This window comes from Gordionus sp. m RMFG-2023, chromosome 1, assembly GCF_954871325.1.
Source record: "Gordionus sp. m RMFG-2023 chromosome 1, tfGorSpeb1-WG-v2, whole genome shotgun sequence".
In the NCBI taxonomy this organism is placed as follows: domain Eukaryota; kingdom Metazoa; phylum Nematomorpha; class Gordioida; order Chordodea; family Parachordodidae; genus Gordionus; species Gordionus sp. m RMFG-2023.
In genome coordinates, this window is record NC_088775.1 from 13012997 (window position 1) to 13029254 (window position 16258).

At 29.0% G+C, this 16258-nt stretch overlaps 2 protein-coding genes and 1 long non-coding RNA gene across 3 annotated transcripts; 1 reads left to right on the forward strand and 2 right to left on the reverse strand.

Moving 5' to 3' along the window:
- Positions 1 to 796: 796 nt before the first annotated feature.
- On the reverse strand, positions 797 to 1619 carry LOC135922265 (uncharacterized). Its single transcript, XM_065456677.1, has 3 exons — positions 1374 to 1619; positions 1068 to 1332; positions 797 to 982 (listed from the first exon to the last, which is right to left on the reverse strand). The coding sequence occupies exons 1-3, from the start codon at positions 1573 to 1575 to the stop codon at positions 895 to 897; spliced, it is 555 nt and encodes a 184-aa protein (XP_065312749.1). The 5' UTR covers positions 1576 to 1619; the 3' UTR covers positions 797 to 894.
- Positions 1620 to 3499: 1880 nt separating this feature from the next.
- LOC135931094 (uncharacterized) lies at positions 3500 to 3826 on the reverse strand. Its single transcript, XR_010572936.1, has 3 exons — positions 3706 to 3826; positions 3614 to 3663; positions 3500 to 3563 (listed from the first exon to the last, which is right to left on the reverse strand). It is a non-coding gene; the product is annotated as an uncharacterized LOC135931094 (long non-coding RNA).
- Positions 3827 to 6926: 3100 nt separating this feature from the next.
- Positions 6927 to 7736, forward strand: LOC135931792 (GATA zinc finger domain-containing protein 4-like). The gene has a single exon (XM_065469086.1). It carries the CDS (start codon positions 6927 to 6929, stop codon positions 7734 to 7736), a length of 810 nt encoding a protein of 269 aa, XP_065325158.1.
- The last annotated feature ends 8522 nt before the right edge of the window (positions 7737 to 16258 follow it).

Here is a 16258-nt window from a genome sequence, read left to right on the forward strand (position 1 = left end):
TCAATACTTAGTAACAAATATATATTTTAAGGGGGATATTATAATAAATTTTAATATATATATATAATATTATTAAGTATGCGTTTTATAAATTTTTAATTATTTTAAAAAGCATTAAAAAATTTTATCAATAGATAAAATACTTAATACAAATATATATCTTAAGGGAGAAATTCAATTAAAACTCCCATTATTTACAATGAATTAATTATTATGGCATTATGAGCTTGCTGAAATATCTAAACCTTAAATTACATTTAAAAGGATAGTTTATTTGGAAAACAATGTGTATGATTGTTTGCAATATATAGATTTGATCGATGAATTGTATTATAATAATTCCATAATAAAAGTATTAATTTTTACAGCAATAAATTTTGTCTTATTTCATCTCAAGATTTAATAGATAACCCCAAAATATTTTTATCCTACCCCCATTAAGGCAGCCTACCACCCACCCCTTCAAAAAATAGGATGCAAACTGTTCCTACCTCTCCCGCTCATGTAGACGCTGTATATAGATTTATGATAGATATCTACATCCAGTGAAAATCTTGTCACGTAAACAAAAAAAAAATAAAGTATCATTTCAAACACCAAGTATATTGGTCTTTTTTATCAATTTTATATTAAATTTTTTATTAACAATATATCTACAACTATTTTAAATTTAATAATATATATTTAATATGATTTTATTAAATCAGACACTTTATCAATAAAAAAAATAAATTAGAAGTAATATCATATAATGCTGTTAAGTTTACAATTTTTTTATTAATTATCACAGATTTTTTATTTTTCTCCGTAACTATTTCCCCGTTATTGATTTGTATAACTTTAAGTTCTGTCAGGCGTTGGTTATCTTTTAAAACGCGAATTAATGAATATATGTCAGGATGAGCATTTTTTTGCCATTCGCTTGAGGGAATGGTGATATCCTCCAAGATGATTATTACTGCGAGGACCTTGAATCTTATACCTAACACCAAACAATGTATTAAATGTTAAAAATATTATAAACTTTTATATAAATTGTGAGGAATTAATAAAAATGAAATAATTACCTGGTCCAAATTTGATGAGGAAAGATTGCATCAGAATTTATCCAGGTAGTATCCATATATATTAAGAAACTAAATATTAACGGGTCATTGGCTGCTAGATCTACACAAGAATCACGGACCACTTGAATGTCCTCTCTCTTGCATAAAGGTAATACACTCATCCTTCGAACAATAGTGTATACAGCAGTCTCTTCTTTATACTGCTTGACTAAACCTAAATGCTGAACTTTACGCCAAATGGCCTGCGTAAAGTGGAAGAAGCAGCCTAAAAATAAATTATACAACTATATATAATTTAAACTTTACCCTTTACTAAAATATTGGGAAATACAAATTGTAGAGCAGATATCGCTCCTGCTTCATAGTCGGTTTGTGCCATTTCTGGTGAAAACTGGATACCATTCAATGTCCCATATTCCACGATTATTTGAAATAGCTCAATATAGGACTCCTTCCTTTTATCTGGAAGAAGTGCATATATGATAGGGATCATCGTTTGATTATACATGATATGTATAGTATATAATTGGCTAAAAAAACGTGGACATGTGTAAAAAGTCCCATCCATATAAATGAATTTTGTATAAGAAGATAAACTGACTAACATGACAGACCCAAATACAATAAGTTTGTTATTATTGTTTTTAATTAAGAAGTTATCACCACTGAATGTTGTTATCAATTCAGTGGTCAATACAATTGTGTCATTGCTAATGGGAATATTTGGCCTGGTTTGTTTTAAAACACGGTTAATCGTATTTTTAACGGAAATAAAAGGTGGTAAGGCTCCTGGATAATTGATTATATCTGGATCTTCAGAGCATTGTTAGTTTAATGCCTTTAGATAGATATTCATCCTTGTATCTAAAGGATTTTGTTGTACCGTTGCTTTTACTGTTTGCAAAGTTTTTAATTTGTGAAAAAGTATAGCATGATTTTGATGTTCGTGCATTTTGGATATTGTGTATCCCTGAATATATTTACACGTCACTTTACAATCAGCTTTTAAGCAACGATAGTAAATTGTATTCCTGTATGTACCGTTATAACGGTAAAGAAAATTTTGAAAAAAGAGCAATGATTTGCCCTTTTGGCTATCGATAAATGTCGGTTCCTCTAAATATAAGAAATTTTTTAGAAGTTTATATAGAAATTTACCAAAAATATGAATATTTTCATTAAAATCTATTAGAGATTCTGCAAATCCATAATTATCCATATTTTCTAAAAAATAATTGCCTATATATATAGTGATATATATATTTTCATTAAGAATTATTACTTTCTATTTCTGAATTAAGAGGAGATGTATAGAAATCATTTGATATGTTAAGAGCATCTATATTTTATAGATTAAATTGATTTGTTATAAAAATGTTACTTTGAAAATCAGGAATATATGGGGAGATATATGAGCAAAGAGGGGATGTGTAAGCTGAATGACTTTGAGTATAACCTATTTTAAAATTTGTGCTTAGATAATGGTATTATAAAATGTTGTACCTAAAATGAGAATATTTATTTAAGATTGTTTATAATAATTAACCTTGATTAGGAAGGTTCAGTGATTGCCCTTGGGAAGTACTTGCTATTGGAATATCACCTATTTTAAAATTTATGCTTAGATAATGGTATTATAATATGTTGTACCTAAAATGAGAATATTTATTTAAGATTGTTTATAATATTTAACCTTGATTAGGAAGGTTCAGTGATTGTCCTTGGGAAGTACTTGCTATTGGAATATCACCTATTGGAATATCACCTATTTTAAAATTTGTGCTTAGATAATGGTATTATAATATGTTTGTTAAAATGAGAATATTTATTTAAGATTGTTTATAATAATTAACCTTGATTAGGAAGGTTCAGTGATTGCCCTTGGGAAGTACTTGCTATTGGAATATCACCTATTTTAAAATTTGTGCTTAGATAATGGTATTATAATATGTTGTACCTAAAATGAGAATATTTATTTAAGATTGTTTATAATATTTAACCTTGATTAGGAAGGTTCAGTGATTGTCCTTGGGAAGTACTTGCTATTGGAATATCACCTATTTTAAAATTTGTGCTTAGATAATGGTATTATAATATGTTACCTAAAATGACAATATTTATTTAAGATTATTTATAATATTTAACCTTGATTAGGAAGGTTCAGTGATTGCCCTTGGGAAGTACTTGCTATTGGAATATCACCTATTTTAAAATTTGTGCTTAGATAATGGTATTATAATATGTTGTACCTAAAATGACAATATTTATTTAAAATTGTTTATAATATTTAACCTTGATTAGGAAGGTTCAGTGATTGCCCTTGGGAAGTACTTGCTATTGGAATATCACCTATTTTAAAATTTGTGCTTAGATAATGGTATTATAATATGTTGTACCTAAAATGACAATATTTATTTAAAATTGTTTATAATATTTAACCTTGATTAGGAAGGTTCAGTGATTGCCCTTGGGAAGTACTTGCTATTAGAATATCACCTATTTAATATTGAGTTTTTTGTTTAAAAATTATGAGAAAATATTTATACCTTTAAAATTTGAATTGAGTAGATAATATTAGAAGATAAAGGTAAAACATCTAAAAATATAATAATATATATTTGTAATTAAATTTAAATACTTTGGATTGGTTTACAGGTCTCTGCATGACTTTTAGTTATACTAAAGTCACAATTTATGGTGAGTTTTGCTCTGCCGCCGCATTTTTTGTTGCGGCAATAGTAATATATGGCACTTTTACCAGATTTCTGTAGTAAATATTGATATCCCAAATATTCTATGTAATTTTTATTTTTGTTAAAATTAAAATTAATTCTTAAAATATTCAATCTAATGTTGCAATTAATCTTTAAGTATTTGGCAAAATATAATCAAAAAAATAAATATTATAATTAATTTTTCTAAAGAACCTAGGTTAAATAAAACGGTGAATATTTTAAGCAATTGGAGAATTCAGGGTAATCGATGCCCAAAATTATATAAATGGTTTGATATCATACTGGCAGTGCCAGCTACCCAAGGTAGTGTGGAAAGATGTTTTTCAACAATTAAATTTATACTATCTCTTAATGGATGTAATTTGAGTGAGACGAATCTTTAATTAATTGTGCGGCCTAATAAAAATTTTTTAAGTAAATAAAGTTTAATATTGTTCATATTAAAATTAATCATTGATATTTATTTGTATTATTTATAATTTAAATATTATTTTATAATCTGCAATTAATAAAAATGAAGATTTTTATGTATAAGTTTTTTATTTTAATGATTGAAATAATACAAAATTGTTCAAACCGAACCGAAGTATTTATTTTTTACGAACCGAACCCTAAGTTATTTTTATCCGAACCTGAACCGATATTTGTTTAGGTTTGGATCCCTGGTAATAAATATAACTGCAGTATATTGTTAAATTGAATATCTAATTATTATAATAATATATTACAATAGTCAGTAATTTAGGTAAAGGGGCATTTTCTTTATACTGTCCACCAAACTAAATTAATATACAATTAAGCAAAACATTGTTAAAATTTGCAGAATAAATGCTTTCACTCGCTTTTTTATATTAAGATTTACCAAAATCTTGTCATTAATAATTTTTTCCTTTATAATGGGGTTAAAGTCAGACACTAAATATGCATAAAAGATTGCCATATTTTAGAACTATTTCTTCTAATTGTTCAGTCAACTTAAATAGAAAAGAAAAAATCTTGATTAAGCAACTGACAATTGTACATAATAACAAGATGCTAGGTTTGACCTGAGATGATGCCCATGGCCACGGAAAATGGAGAAGGGCGATTAGAAGGCAAAATGGTCTCTTCGGGTAAACCTGGTAAAGGACCACTAAACAATGAAAATCTTTCCAAAGTTTTTTGATTTTTTGTAGTATACAATTAAATAATGGTTATACCTATGATCGAAATTTTTCACATTAATAAAGAATGTAAACCTAATTATTAAAAAAATAAATAATAAAAGTGTCCATACATAGAAACAAGCTGTAGTGCCATTTTGTGGTTTTCATCTCGATATTGAATTTATTTTTATTATATGAAAGCATATTAATGTCATTTAATCGATGTACAAGCCATAAAATGGTGCTACAGCTGACTCCAATGTATGGACACCTTTAAATGTATTTAATAAATGGTCAATCAAGTAGTATAGTATATATATTAGCGTCAATGTGTTATTTTCGGCAATGTACACATTGCCTGATTTTTTTAGGCAATGTGTTACGGTGGTAGGCAGGGTGCAGGGAGAATTAGATGTACACATTGCCTAAATAACCAGGCAAAGTGTACATTGCCTGGTTTTTTTAGGCAATGTATTATTTTTGTAATAATATATTATTAATAATATTTTATTTATTTTCTCAAATTATTAATATAAGTTACAAAATTATAATACAAATATTATTATTATTATTATTTTATAATAATACTACAAGACATTAGTAAATATATTTTTTAAAGAAATATAGTACATGTTATATTGTGGAAATAATTTAAATAAAATCACTTGAGGTGATAATGAAATATTTTATGTAAAAGTAAAATCGATTTAAATGTAAAAGTAAAGATCAATTTAAAGGTAAAAAGTTAAAAATGATTTATAACGATAAATTATATTTGAAAGACATATCTGTAGGATATTGATATATTATACTTTTTTTGTATATATTGTTATGTTTTTTTGTTATATGATAGTTTTTGAAATTTATATGTTATAATAAAAAAAGATAAATTAAATATTTGTGGTCAACTTTAAATTATAAAATCTCATCCTTATCACATATCCGAGAAATCGTAGAATTCTTATATGGTGGCAACGTATTCCGACGTTTACAATTCTTATAATAGTCTCAGTTTATAGTTACAATATGACAGAGCGATTTCGATACATTATGATTATAAGATGTCCATCACGCTTTGAAATCAGGCAACATCTCAATACTTCGACGCACAAATCCATTCCGTTTATACACGAAACAAGATTGGTTCATTTCTTCTATTACGATAATGCAGATGACATGCAAACTGCGTTTTCGGCCATACAAGGACAGGAGTTCACTGACTCCTATGGGAATAGTTTCTTTATTAATGCTCAATGCTATCGAAGAGATTGAATCATTTGACCAACGCCACCAGATAAATTTATTAGCTTGTATTATTCAATTTTACATGCGTATATAAATATATTTTTTTTTCCGTGTGATATATGATATAAATAAGTTGTGAAATAAACGATCATTATAAATAATATATATTATGAAACCGTTAGTAAATACAAAAAATAATATAGTTGACGTACCGGCGTTTACGGGGAACGTTGAGTTTTTTTAAAAAAGATTCGATTCCGTATTAAAAGATAGCCTATGGACGGAAGCGGAAAAAGCGAGTATTTTCACAAACAGATTACCAGAAGACGAGTACTTAAATCTAGAGGCAATCTGTACATCGTCCGAGTTCTCTAATCTTACAAATTTAATCGAGAAGTTTAAACTTCTACACCCTAAAAAATCTATGGACAGTTACAATGTTGATTTTGCGGCAGCGGTGCAAAATCCAGGTGAAAAATTTCAGGTCTGCGTAACTCGAGTATGTGGTTTAAATACTAAATGTAAGTATGAAGACTTTGAGAGAGCGATAGAAAAAATAAGGCTTTCATCGATAAGTAAGAAAATCAGGCAGAGAATTTCTAAAATGGAAAATGTAAATATAGATATGATACTAAAGGCAGCAGCAGATATAGAAGAGAAAGAAGCGTGTGACAATATTTTAAATAAAATTGATAATATAAAAATTGAAGCAGGAACCACGGTGAAAGCGATAGATGAGGTTGAAATACGATGGTAACAATAGATTGGCATGTACTTCAAATGATAATGGGTTTAGACAGCAGTGGACACCTAGATGCGATAATTGGCAGAGGTTTCAAGGAAACAATTATGATTCACGTTATCGTAACAATTTCAATCCGCGGTATCAAAATAACTTTAATCATAGATATCAATATAATGACAGAGCGCCAAGATCGAGATTCAATAATGATAATTATAACGATAGGCGTAATTATGACAGATACAATGATAGAAATAATAATGATTCAAGATACAGACCAAGATATAATCAGAATTACGATCAAAGTTATAATCGTAACTACAAACAGAATTGCAACCAAAACTACAATCAATCGTATAATAATAACAGATACCGAAATAATGACAATAACCAACGGCGATACTCAAATAAAGTAAATACGGTCAATATAGAAGAAATAAAGGAAATAAAGGATGTAAATTGTGATAAAATTGAAAAAGAAGAATATAGTCTTTTTAATGTGGATATAAATAATCTTGATGATGATAATAACAAAGCATATGACGCATATAAAATCACGATGCACCTTAATGATGTGCCAATTGAATTACAGATAGACACGGGGTCAAGATTCACAATACTACCAATAAGTGTTGCAAGAAAAATTGGTATTAAAACATTAAAGAAATCGGAAACAAAACTTACGGGCTATGATGGGAGAATTATAAAGGTGTTGGGCACCATTGACATCAAGGCAAAATATGGAAACAAGACAGAGATCTTGAACATACATGTAGGCAGAGCAATAAAATACCGCTGTTAGGTAGGACATGGTTGAAAGCGTTTGGCAACATATTAGAGCAATTTGTAAACCATGTCGAAGAAAATTATGATGATGCAATACAAAAGATGATAAACGTTTGTAAAACCAAAGTTGACAAAAAGCCTATAAATCGCAGTTATGTTAAACTTTATCTTAAACAGGACGCTATACCAAAAATAATACCGCCAAGACGAGTGCCATATAAACGACATGATTTGTTAACAAAGGAGTTGCAGAAGTGGATCGATGACAAGATAATCGAGCCAGTGGACGAAGTACGCTGGGCGAGTCGGCTCACACCTGTTTATAAGAGCGATGGTACATTGAGGCTTTGCGTAGATTTCAAGAGCACAATCAATCCTGCACTGGTAGACTTCAAATACCCAATTCCAAGAATCAATGACCTTATATCAAAGCTGTCAAAAGGCAAGAAGTTTACAAAAAAAGATTTTAAGAATGCTTTCCTTCAAATACCAATTCACAAAGAATCAAGAAATCTTCTCACCATATCCACGCATAGAGGCTACTTCAGATTCACCAGACTTCCTTTCGGTTTAAAGACATCATCAGCTATCTTTCAGCAGACTATGGATAAAATTTTTGGTGATTTAAAAGGCGTTATTTTCTACATTGATGACTTATTAATTACTGGTGATGATGACGAAAAACACATGAAAAAACATAAAATTGGTTTTTGACAGAATCTCAAAATATGGACTAATACCTAATTTACGAAGAGTATATTTTTCAAGAAAGAAATACGATTTCTAGGACACGACATCAATGATAAGGGGATTCATCCGAATGGAAAAAAGATAAAGGCCATTACGGACATGCCAGTACCAACAACTAAAGAAGAACTAGCAACGTTTTTGGGCATGGCTAGTTATTACCGAAAATTTTTATGTAATTTTGCGGATTTAGCGGATCCATTATACAAGATAGTAAATAAAGAAAAATTTTTGTGGAATGACGTACATCAAAGATGTTATGATGATTTGAAGAATCTAATTAGTACACCACCATCGTTAAATTATTACAATCCAGATTTGCCGATAGGTATCGCAACGGAAGCTTCGAAAAAAGGTTTAGGTGCTGTATTATTTATTTCATATAGAAGGAAATGGTAAGGAGATGCCTATAGCATACGCATCGAGAACTTTATTGAAAGCAGAAATTAACTATACAAATATCGAGAGAGAGGCTTTAGCAATAGTATATGCAGTGAAGAAGTTTCAAGAGTACCTCATAGGTTCCAAATTCGTCATTATAACCGACCACAAGCCACTCGTTTACATATTTACAAAAGGATTAAAAGATAACACGTCAATATCGATGAGATTGCAAAAGTGGAATTTGGCTATGGGAGCTTATGATTTCACGATAGTTCACAGAGCTGGTAATCGCAATACAATACCAGACTGTTTATCAAGATTACCACAAAGAAATACTGAAGAGGATATACAAAATATAGAAAATAATGAGATTACTAGTGATTTATGGGACATACCAATAAACTTAAAAGAATAGTGAAAGAAACAAACGATGATGATGAATTAATGGAAGTAATAAATAACATCAAACATGGTGAAGATATAAAAAACAAAACATACAAGAATATGGAAATGGAGTTGAGTTTGATAAAGAATTGCCTTTTTAAAGAAAACCGAATCATAATACCAAGGAAAATGAGAAATGAGATGTTAAAAGATTTACACAAAGGGCATTTAGGCGCAGGCAAGATAAAATTATTGGCGAAAGATTATTTATGGTGGCCTGGTATAAATGCAGATTTAGATCAAGAGGTAAAAGAGTGTGAAGAATGTAACAAATGGGCAGACAATCCACACAATATACAAAATCCATGGAGAATCGCGACTAAAATTTTTGAACGAGTACATATTGACTTTGCACAGTTCGGAGATAATGATTACATGGTATTTGTGGACGCGTATAGCAAATTTCCAATAATAAAGAGAATGAAAAATATTACAACAGAATCTACTGTGAAAGAACTGATGAGAATAATAAGTCTATTTGGAATACCATATAACATCGTGACGGATAATGGCACCAATTTCACTAGTCACCTATTTAAAAAATTTTGTGAGGATCATGGAATAAAACATATTTTGACTGCTCCACATCATCAACAATCCAATGGTCAATGCGAACGTATGATTAAATCGATGAAAATGAGCTTGAAGAGAAATGTGGAGAATATCACAAAAGTTAACGCCAACATAGCTTTAGAAAAATTTTTGTTTAATTATCGAAATACTCCAAATGCGCCGACAAATATGATACCAAGCAAATTAATGTTTTCTAGAAGTATAAGGACAAAATGGGATTTGGTTAAACCTATGGAGGAAAAAGATAACGTATTAAATCGCAAAATAACAGTAACGAGAAATATCAACGTAGGAGATAAAATTTGGTATAAAACGTTCAAGGAAAACATGTGGGATAAAGGAGTAGTGATACATAAAGATGGAAATTTATCATACAAAATAGATACTGGACATAATATAATAAGAAGACATTTGGATCAAATAAAAATAAGATCGACAAGTAATGATTATACGACGAGTGAACGAGTTTTTAGAGGGGGAAGAGGTCAGGAGCAAAATCAAGATCAAAATAAAGAACAAGATCAAGTTCAAGTTCAAAGCCAGATAAGAGATCGAAATAAAAAAAGTATTCAAGAGCCAAGTCGACAATACAATTTGAGACCGAAGAAATTCATTGATTATAAATAAACTATATAAAATAAAATATAATTTTTTAGTTAAATTTGATGTTAGAACGAAAAGGTACATGGACTTGGAATAAATAAAGAACTTAGGGATTACCTCAATATACGATACGAATGATGGGTACGATGAAGGGGGAAACTAAAAGAGAAGGAAATGTTATATTGTGGAAATAATTTAAATAAAATCACTCGAGGTGATAATGAAATATTTTATGTAAAAGTAAAATCGATTTAAATGTAAAAGTAAAGATCAATTTAAAGGTAAAAAGTTAAAAATGATTTATAACGATAAATTATATTTGAAAGACATATCTGTAGGATATTGATATATTATAATTTTTTGTATATATTGTTATGTTTTTTTGTTATATGATAGTTTTTGAAATTTATATGTTATAATAAAAAAAGATAAATTAAATATTTGTGGTCAACTTAAATTATAAAATATCATCCTTATCACATATCCGAGAAATCATAGAATTCCTATAGTACATACTCGGGAAAAATATATATATATATATTAGATATTTAAAACATAAATGTTTAATTATAACGAAAAAATATTTTTTTTTGTGATTAAAATCTAAATATAGTTGCGATGCAAAATATAGATAAAATTAACAAAAAAGTTTTTAATATAAAACAAATGACTATATTTGATAAACTAGGAGGGAAATGGGAGTGTTTCGAAGAAACATTTGTAGTTCCCCTTTAGGATTTCAAATTAGACTTTTTGTTTAAGAGATAGGGACTCGTTTTTGACCCCTGTCCTTAACGAAATTTTTCTACCCAATTGATTTAAGAATTTTAGGGATTGGGGACGGGGTTTTCAAGGACGCTAAAAATTAGGGGAATAAATATAAAAGAGTTAGGGAGGAATCTATATTTATTAAACTTATTGATTTCTTGTAGTTCCAAGGGGTCGGTATTTCCGTTAGCCGGAAAGGAGGTAACACAAGAGACGTCCCAGACAAGTCTTTTGCCGCCGTGCCAAGACGTTAAAGACATGCCGTCAGGGCGCTTACCGTCAGCATTTAGGAGACCCAATGGCTCCAAACTATTGGGGAAACCGGCCGAAATCAAGGCTTTGCCGATTAACCTATTAAGGTTGTCGTGCCTCGGGAAACGGCCACTGACTTTGAGGCACGAGAAACAATGTCTAGAGAAAGGATCAACCTGTTTGTGACAGGCAGCACAGGTGTCCACAGAAGGGATAAGGCAACCAAGCCTATGGCCAATGGCAGTTTGAAACTCGTCGTCTGTGAGTAACGTTTCCTTTTTACCACTCGGAATCGCGTCTAGCCATTCATGGCCGTTAGAGTTTTTTTTTGCGTTTCTGAGCAGTTGAAGGTTAGTTAGATCAGGATACATACAAAGTTTTTCAAACGAGCATTGAAGCATAGGGACCAGGAAGCTCTTTAGATGACAGGAAATTGGCTGCTCGGAGCCTTGGGTGATTAGAGTAAACCACTCTTGTTTAGCTGAAGATAGAAGGGGATCGTCCAACTCGATAAGCGAGGAAATAGAATCGGGGAAGGATATTCGAGATGAAAGAAAACACGCAATTGCCATAAGGAAGGGGGGTGACAATCCCAGTCCACCCCGGTAAGCGGGCATAGAGGCGAGGGACCAATTGAAATCGGAAAAATTTAAGCCTAAAAGGGATTCGATAAAATGTTTAAATTTTAATTCGAAGACCTTAAGGAGAGTATTGTACTAGAAAACGGGGGAAGATTTAAATAAATGTAAGAATTTAGGTAGAAAAAGACATTTTTTGGTGAGAAAGAAGAACTGATGCTTTGGGAGATGAGGAAGATTCTTGAGTGAATTGGAAAGGGACTGGATCAAATCGTCAGAAGTTTTTTGACAAAAGGAGGTTGAAAAACCGATAGGGGAACCTAAAAGACAGTTCCTCGTGCGGAATGATTGTAAAATCTAAGGGATGAATAAAATCCTTATTGTTGAGGGAGAAAATTTCACACTTTTTCCTATTTAGGGAAAGACCAATTTTCGAAGCTCTCTATGGCCGACATAACATTGGATAAAGAACCGCCAAAAGAGCCATCGTCGAGATACCATAAATTAAGGTCTAATTGGAAATTAGACTTTAAATTTTTGATCAAATCATGAATCCCTATAGTAAAGAGCAGGGGGCCTAGAGGATCACCTTGCTGTATCCCCTCTTCGGAGGATATGGAAAATTCCCCGAATTTGAGTAACGAAGGGAATCCATAACAGGAATTAAGGAAATTCCCATATTTTGGGGAATGGTGTAAAAAAGATGGTAAGAATGCCCTCCTATGGATGGTGTTGAAGGCATTTTTGAAGTCTAACTTGCAGAAAACCTTATCGGCCTCAGTTTTATAAAAATACGCGCAACATGTGAGGCCACTTCACACCCACCTCTCACTCCAAATCCTAACTGTGAAGGAAATAAGAAGGAACTAGCCTTAGGCCGAATCCTATTTACGATAGCCTTGGCGACTAAACGACGAAAGAATGACCCTATGGCTATAGGTCTAACGCCGCCATCCGGTTTGGTCAAGCAGACAAGACGTGCGCCAAAAATAATAGGACGAATGCAAAGGGGAACTTAGCGTACGAGGATATTATTGCACAGTTCGGTTAATGCTTTCAACAAAGGGTCAATGAAGCCACTATCAGAGCATTGAATTAACTCCACAAAGAAACCAGGTCTGTAGCCGTCCAACCCACCTGTCGTCCTTTTTTTAAAGGACTTTAAGCACTTAAGTACTTCGTCACAGGTAAAGGGAATAGGGGAGGAGGCATGCGGGTGGATGTTAAAAGGGGACGCTCGTGGATGTTTTTCAAGAAGTTGTTTCAATATGGTAACGTTGATAGGTGAAATAGTCATCGGAAGACAATATTCGGGCCGCACCGCTAATATCTCCAAGATCTAATTTTTCGGAGATCAATTTGTGACGGAAGGAGTTGGGGTTTAAAGCGTAAGAAGGAGAAAATTCATCGATAATTTTTTAAGATTATTATTTTACTTAATTTATAATTTTTAGATAATATAAATATAATATTTTTATGAAATGATTTTTGATCGCTAATTTTTAATATTATATTTTATGTATTTTTTCCTGATATATCTTTTGATCGCTACTTTTTAATATTATTTTGTACGTATTTTTTTCTGATATATCTTTTGATCGCTAATTTTTAATATTATTTTTAAATATTTTTTACGTATTTTTTTCTGACATATCTTTTGATCGCTAATTTTTAATATTATTTTTAAATATATTTTAAGATTATTTTTTACGTATTTTTTTCTGATATATCTTTTGATCGCTAATTTTTAATATTATTTTTAAATATTTTTTAAGATTATTTTTTTCATACTTTTTTCTGATATATCTTTTGATCACTAATTTTTAAATATTTTTTAAGATTATTTTTTACGTATCTTTTTCTCTTTTGATCGCCAATTTTTTAGGTAAAAATATTAACATGTTATATATAAATTTCTTATCGTTATTTTTGAATTTTTTTAAATTAAATAGGTAAAAATATAAATTGTAAAGATATAAAATTAAAATTTCAGTAAAGATGTAGAAAAGTGACATTTGTCATAATCGTTATTTTGAACTATTTTGAATTTTTTTAAAATAAATAGCTAAAAATATATATTGTAAACAAGTTAAATTAAAATTTCAGTGAAGATGTACCATAGAAAAGTAACAATTGTCATAATCGTTATTTTTGAACTTTTTTGATATTTTTTTAAAGTAAATAGGTAAAAATATATATTGTAAACAAGTTAAATTAAAATTTCAGTGAAGATGTACCATAGAAAAGTGACAATTGTTATAAACGTTATTTTTGAACTTTTTTGAGTTTTTTTAAAGTAAATAGGTAAAAATATGTTTTGTAAACATGTTAAATTAATATTTCAGTTAAAGTGTACTATAGAAAAGTGACAATTGTCATAATCGATATTTTTGAACTTTTTTGAGTTTTTTTAAAGTAAATAGGTAAAAATATGTTTTGTAAACATGTTAAATTAATATTTCAGTGAAAGTGTACTATAGAAAAGTGGCAATTGTCATAATCGTTATTTTTGAACTTTTTTTAAAGTAAATAGGTAAAAATATGTTTTGTAAAAATGCTAAATTAATATTTCAGTGAAAGTGTACTATAGAAAAGTGGCAATTGTCATAATCGTTATTTTTGAACTTTTTTGAGGGAATTTTGTTTATAACTATATGACAATTGTCACTTTTCTATGTTTAATTTAAGTTGTTTACAATATATATTATTACCAATTACTTTAAAAAAATTCAAAAATAACGATTATGATAATTGTCACTTTTCTATGGTACATCTTCATTGGAATTTTAATTTATCTTGTTTACAATATATATTTTTACCTATTTACTTCAAAAAAGTTCAATAACGATTATGACAATTGTCACTTTTCTATGATACATCTTCACTGAAATTTTAATTTAACTTGTTTACAATGCTATTTATTTGAAAAAAACTCAAAAATAACAATTATGACAATTGTCACTTTTCTATGGTACATGCTATTTATTTTAAAAAAATTCAGAAAAGTTTAAAAATAACGATTATGACAATTGTCACTTTTCTTTGGTACATCTTCACTGAAATTTTAATTTAACTTTACAATATATATTTTTACCAATTTACTTTAAAAAAACTCAAAAAAGTTCAAAAATAACGATTATGACAATTGTCACTTTTCTATGGTACATCTTAACTGAAATTTTAATATAACATGTTTACAAAACATAATTTTCAGAAAAAAAAGTACTATTTTAAAAATCCTTTAAAAAAAATATATATTTAAAAATATTTACGATCAAAAGATGTACCAGAAAAAAAGTACGTAAAAAATTAAAATATTTACGATCAAAGATGTATCAGATAATAAGTACCTAAAAAATTAATATTTATTTTTAAAACAATTATCAATCAAAAATATTAAAAATAATAATATAACAAATTAAAAAAAATTAATCAAATATATATATTAAAAATCCTTTAATAAAAATATATTCAAAAATATTTACGATCAAAAGATGTAGAAAAAAAGTACGTAAATAAAATATATAAAAAATATTGACAATCTTAAAAATATTACTTAAAAATATATTTAATAAAATCTTTAACTTATAAAAATAATAAATTTATAAATAATAAATTCCTCTCAAATAAATATTAAATTAATATCAATTAAATAATAAATTAATCTCTCAAATAAATAATAAATTTATAAAATAAAATACATTGCCTAAAAAAACCAGGCAATGTACACTTTGCCTGATTATTTAGGCAATGTACACATTGCATAAATAACTAATTCACCCTGCCTACCACCGTAACACATTGCCTAAAAAAATCAGGCAATGTGTACATTGCCGAAAATAACACATTGACTCTAACATATATATCATTGGTTGTGCTTTGATTGAATAGCCATAGCATTTCAAAAAAGTGTTACATAGAAGAAAAAAATCGAAAGACGCAAAAATATGAATCGGGTTTTGATGTAATTAATTTTCAATTAGGCTTCAAAATTCGATATCAAAGCACACTCTTACTAATAATATTAGCTAAAAAAATTCAATAAAATTTCATTTGTGATCTAATCTTTATTCTAAAAAAAATGTAATTATGTACAAGAGTTAATTGTGTAATAAAAAGTTATATGATTTATAATAAAAATCGGGAATATGTATGTAATCCCATTATATATAATGTATTGGTATGTATT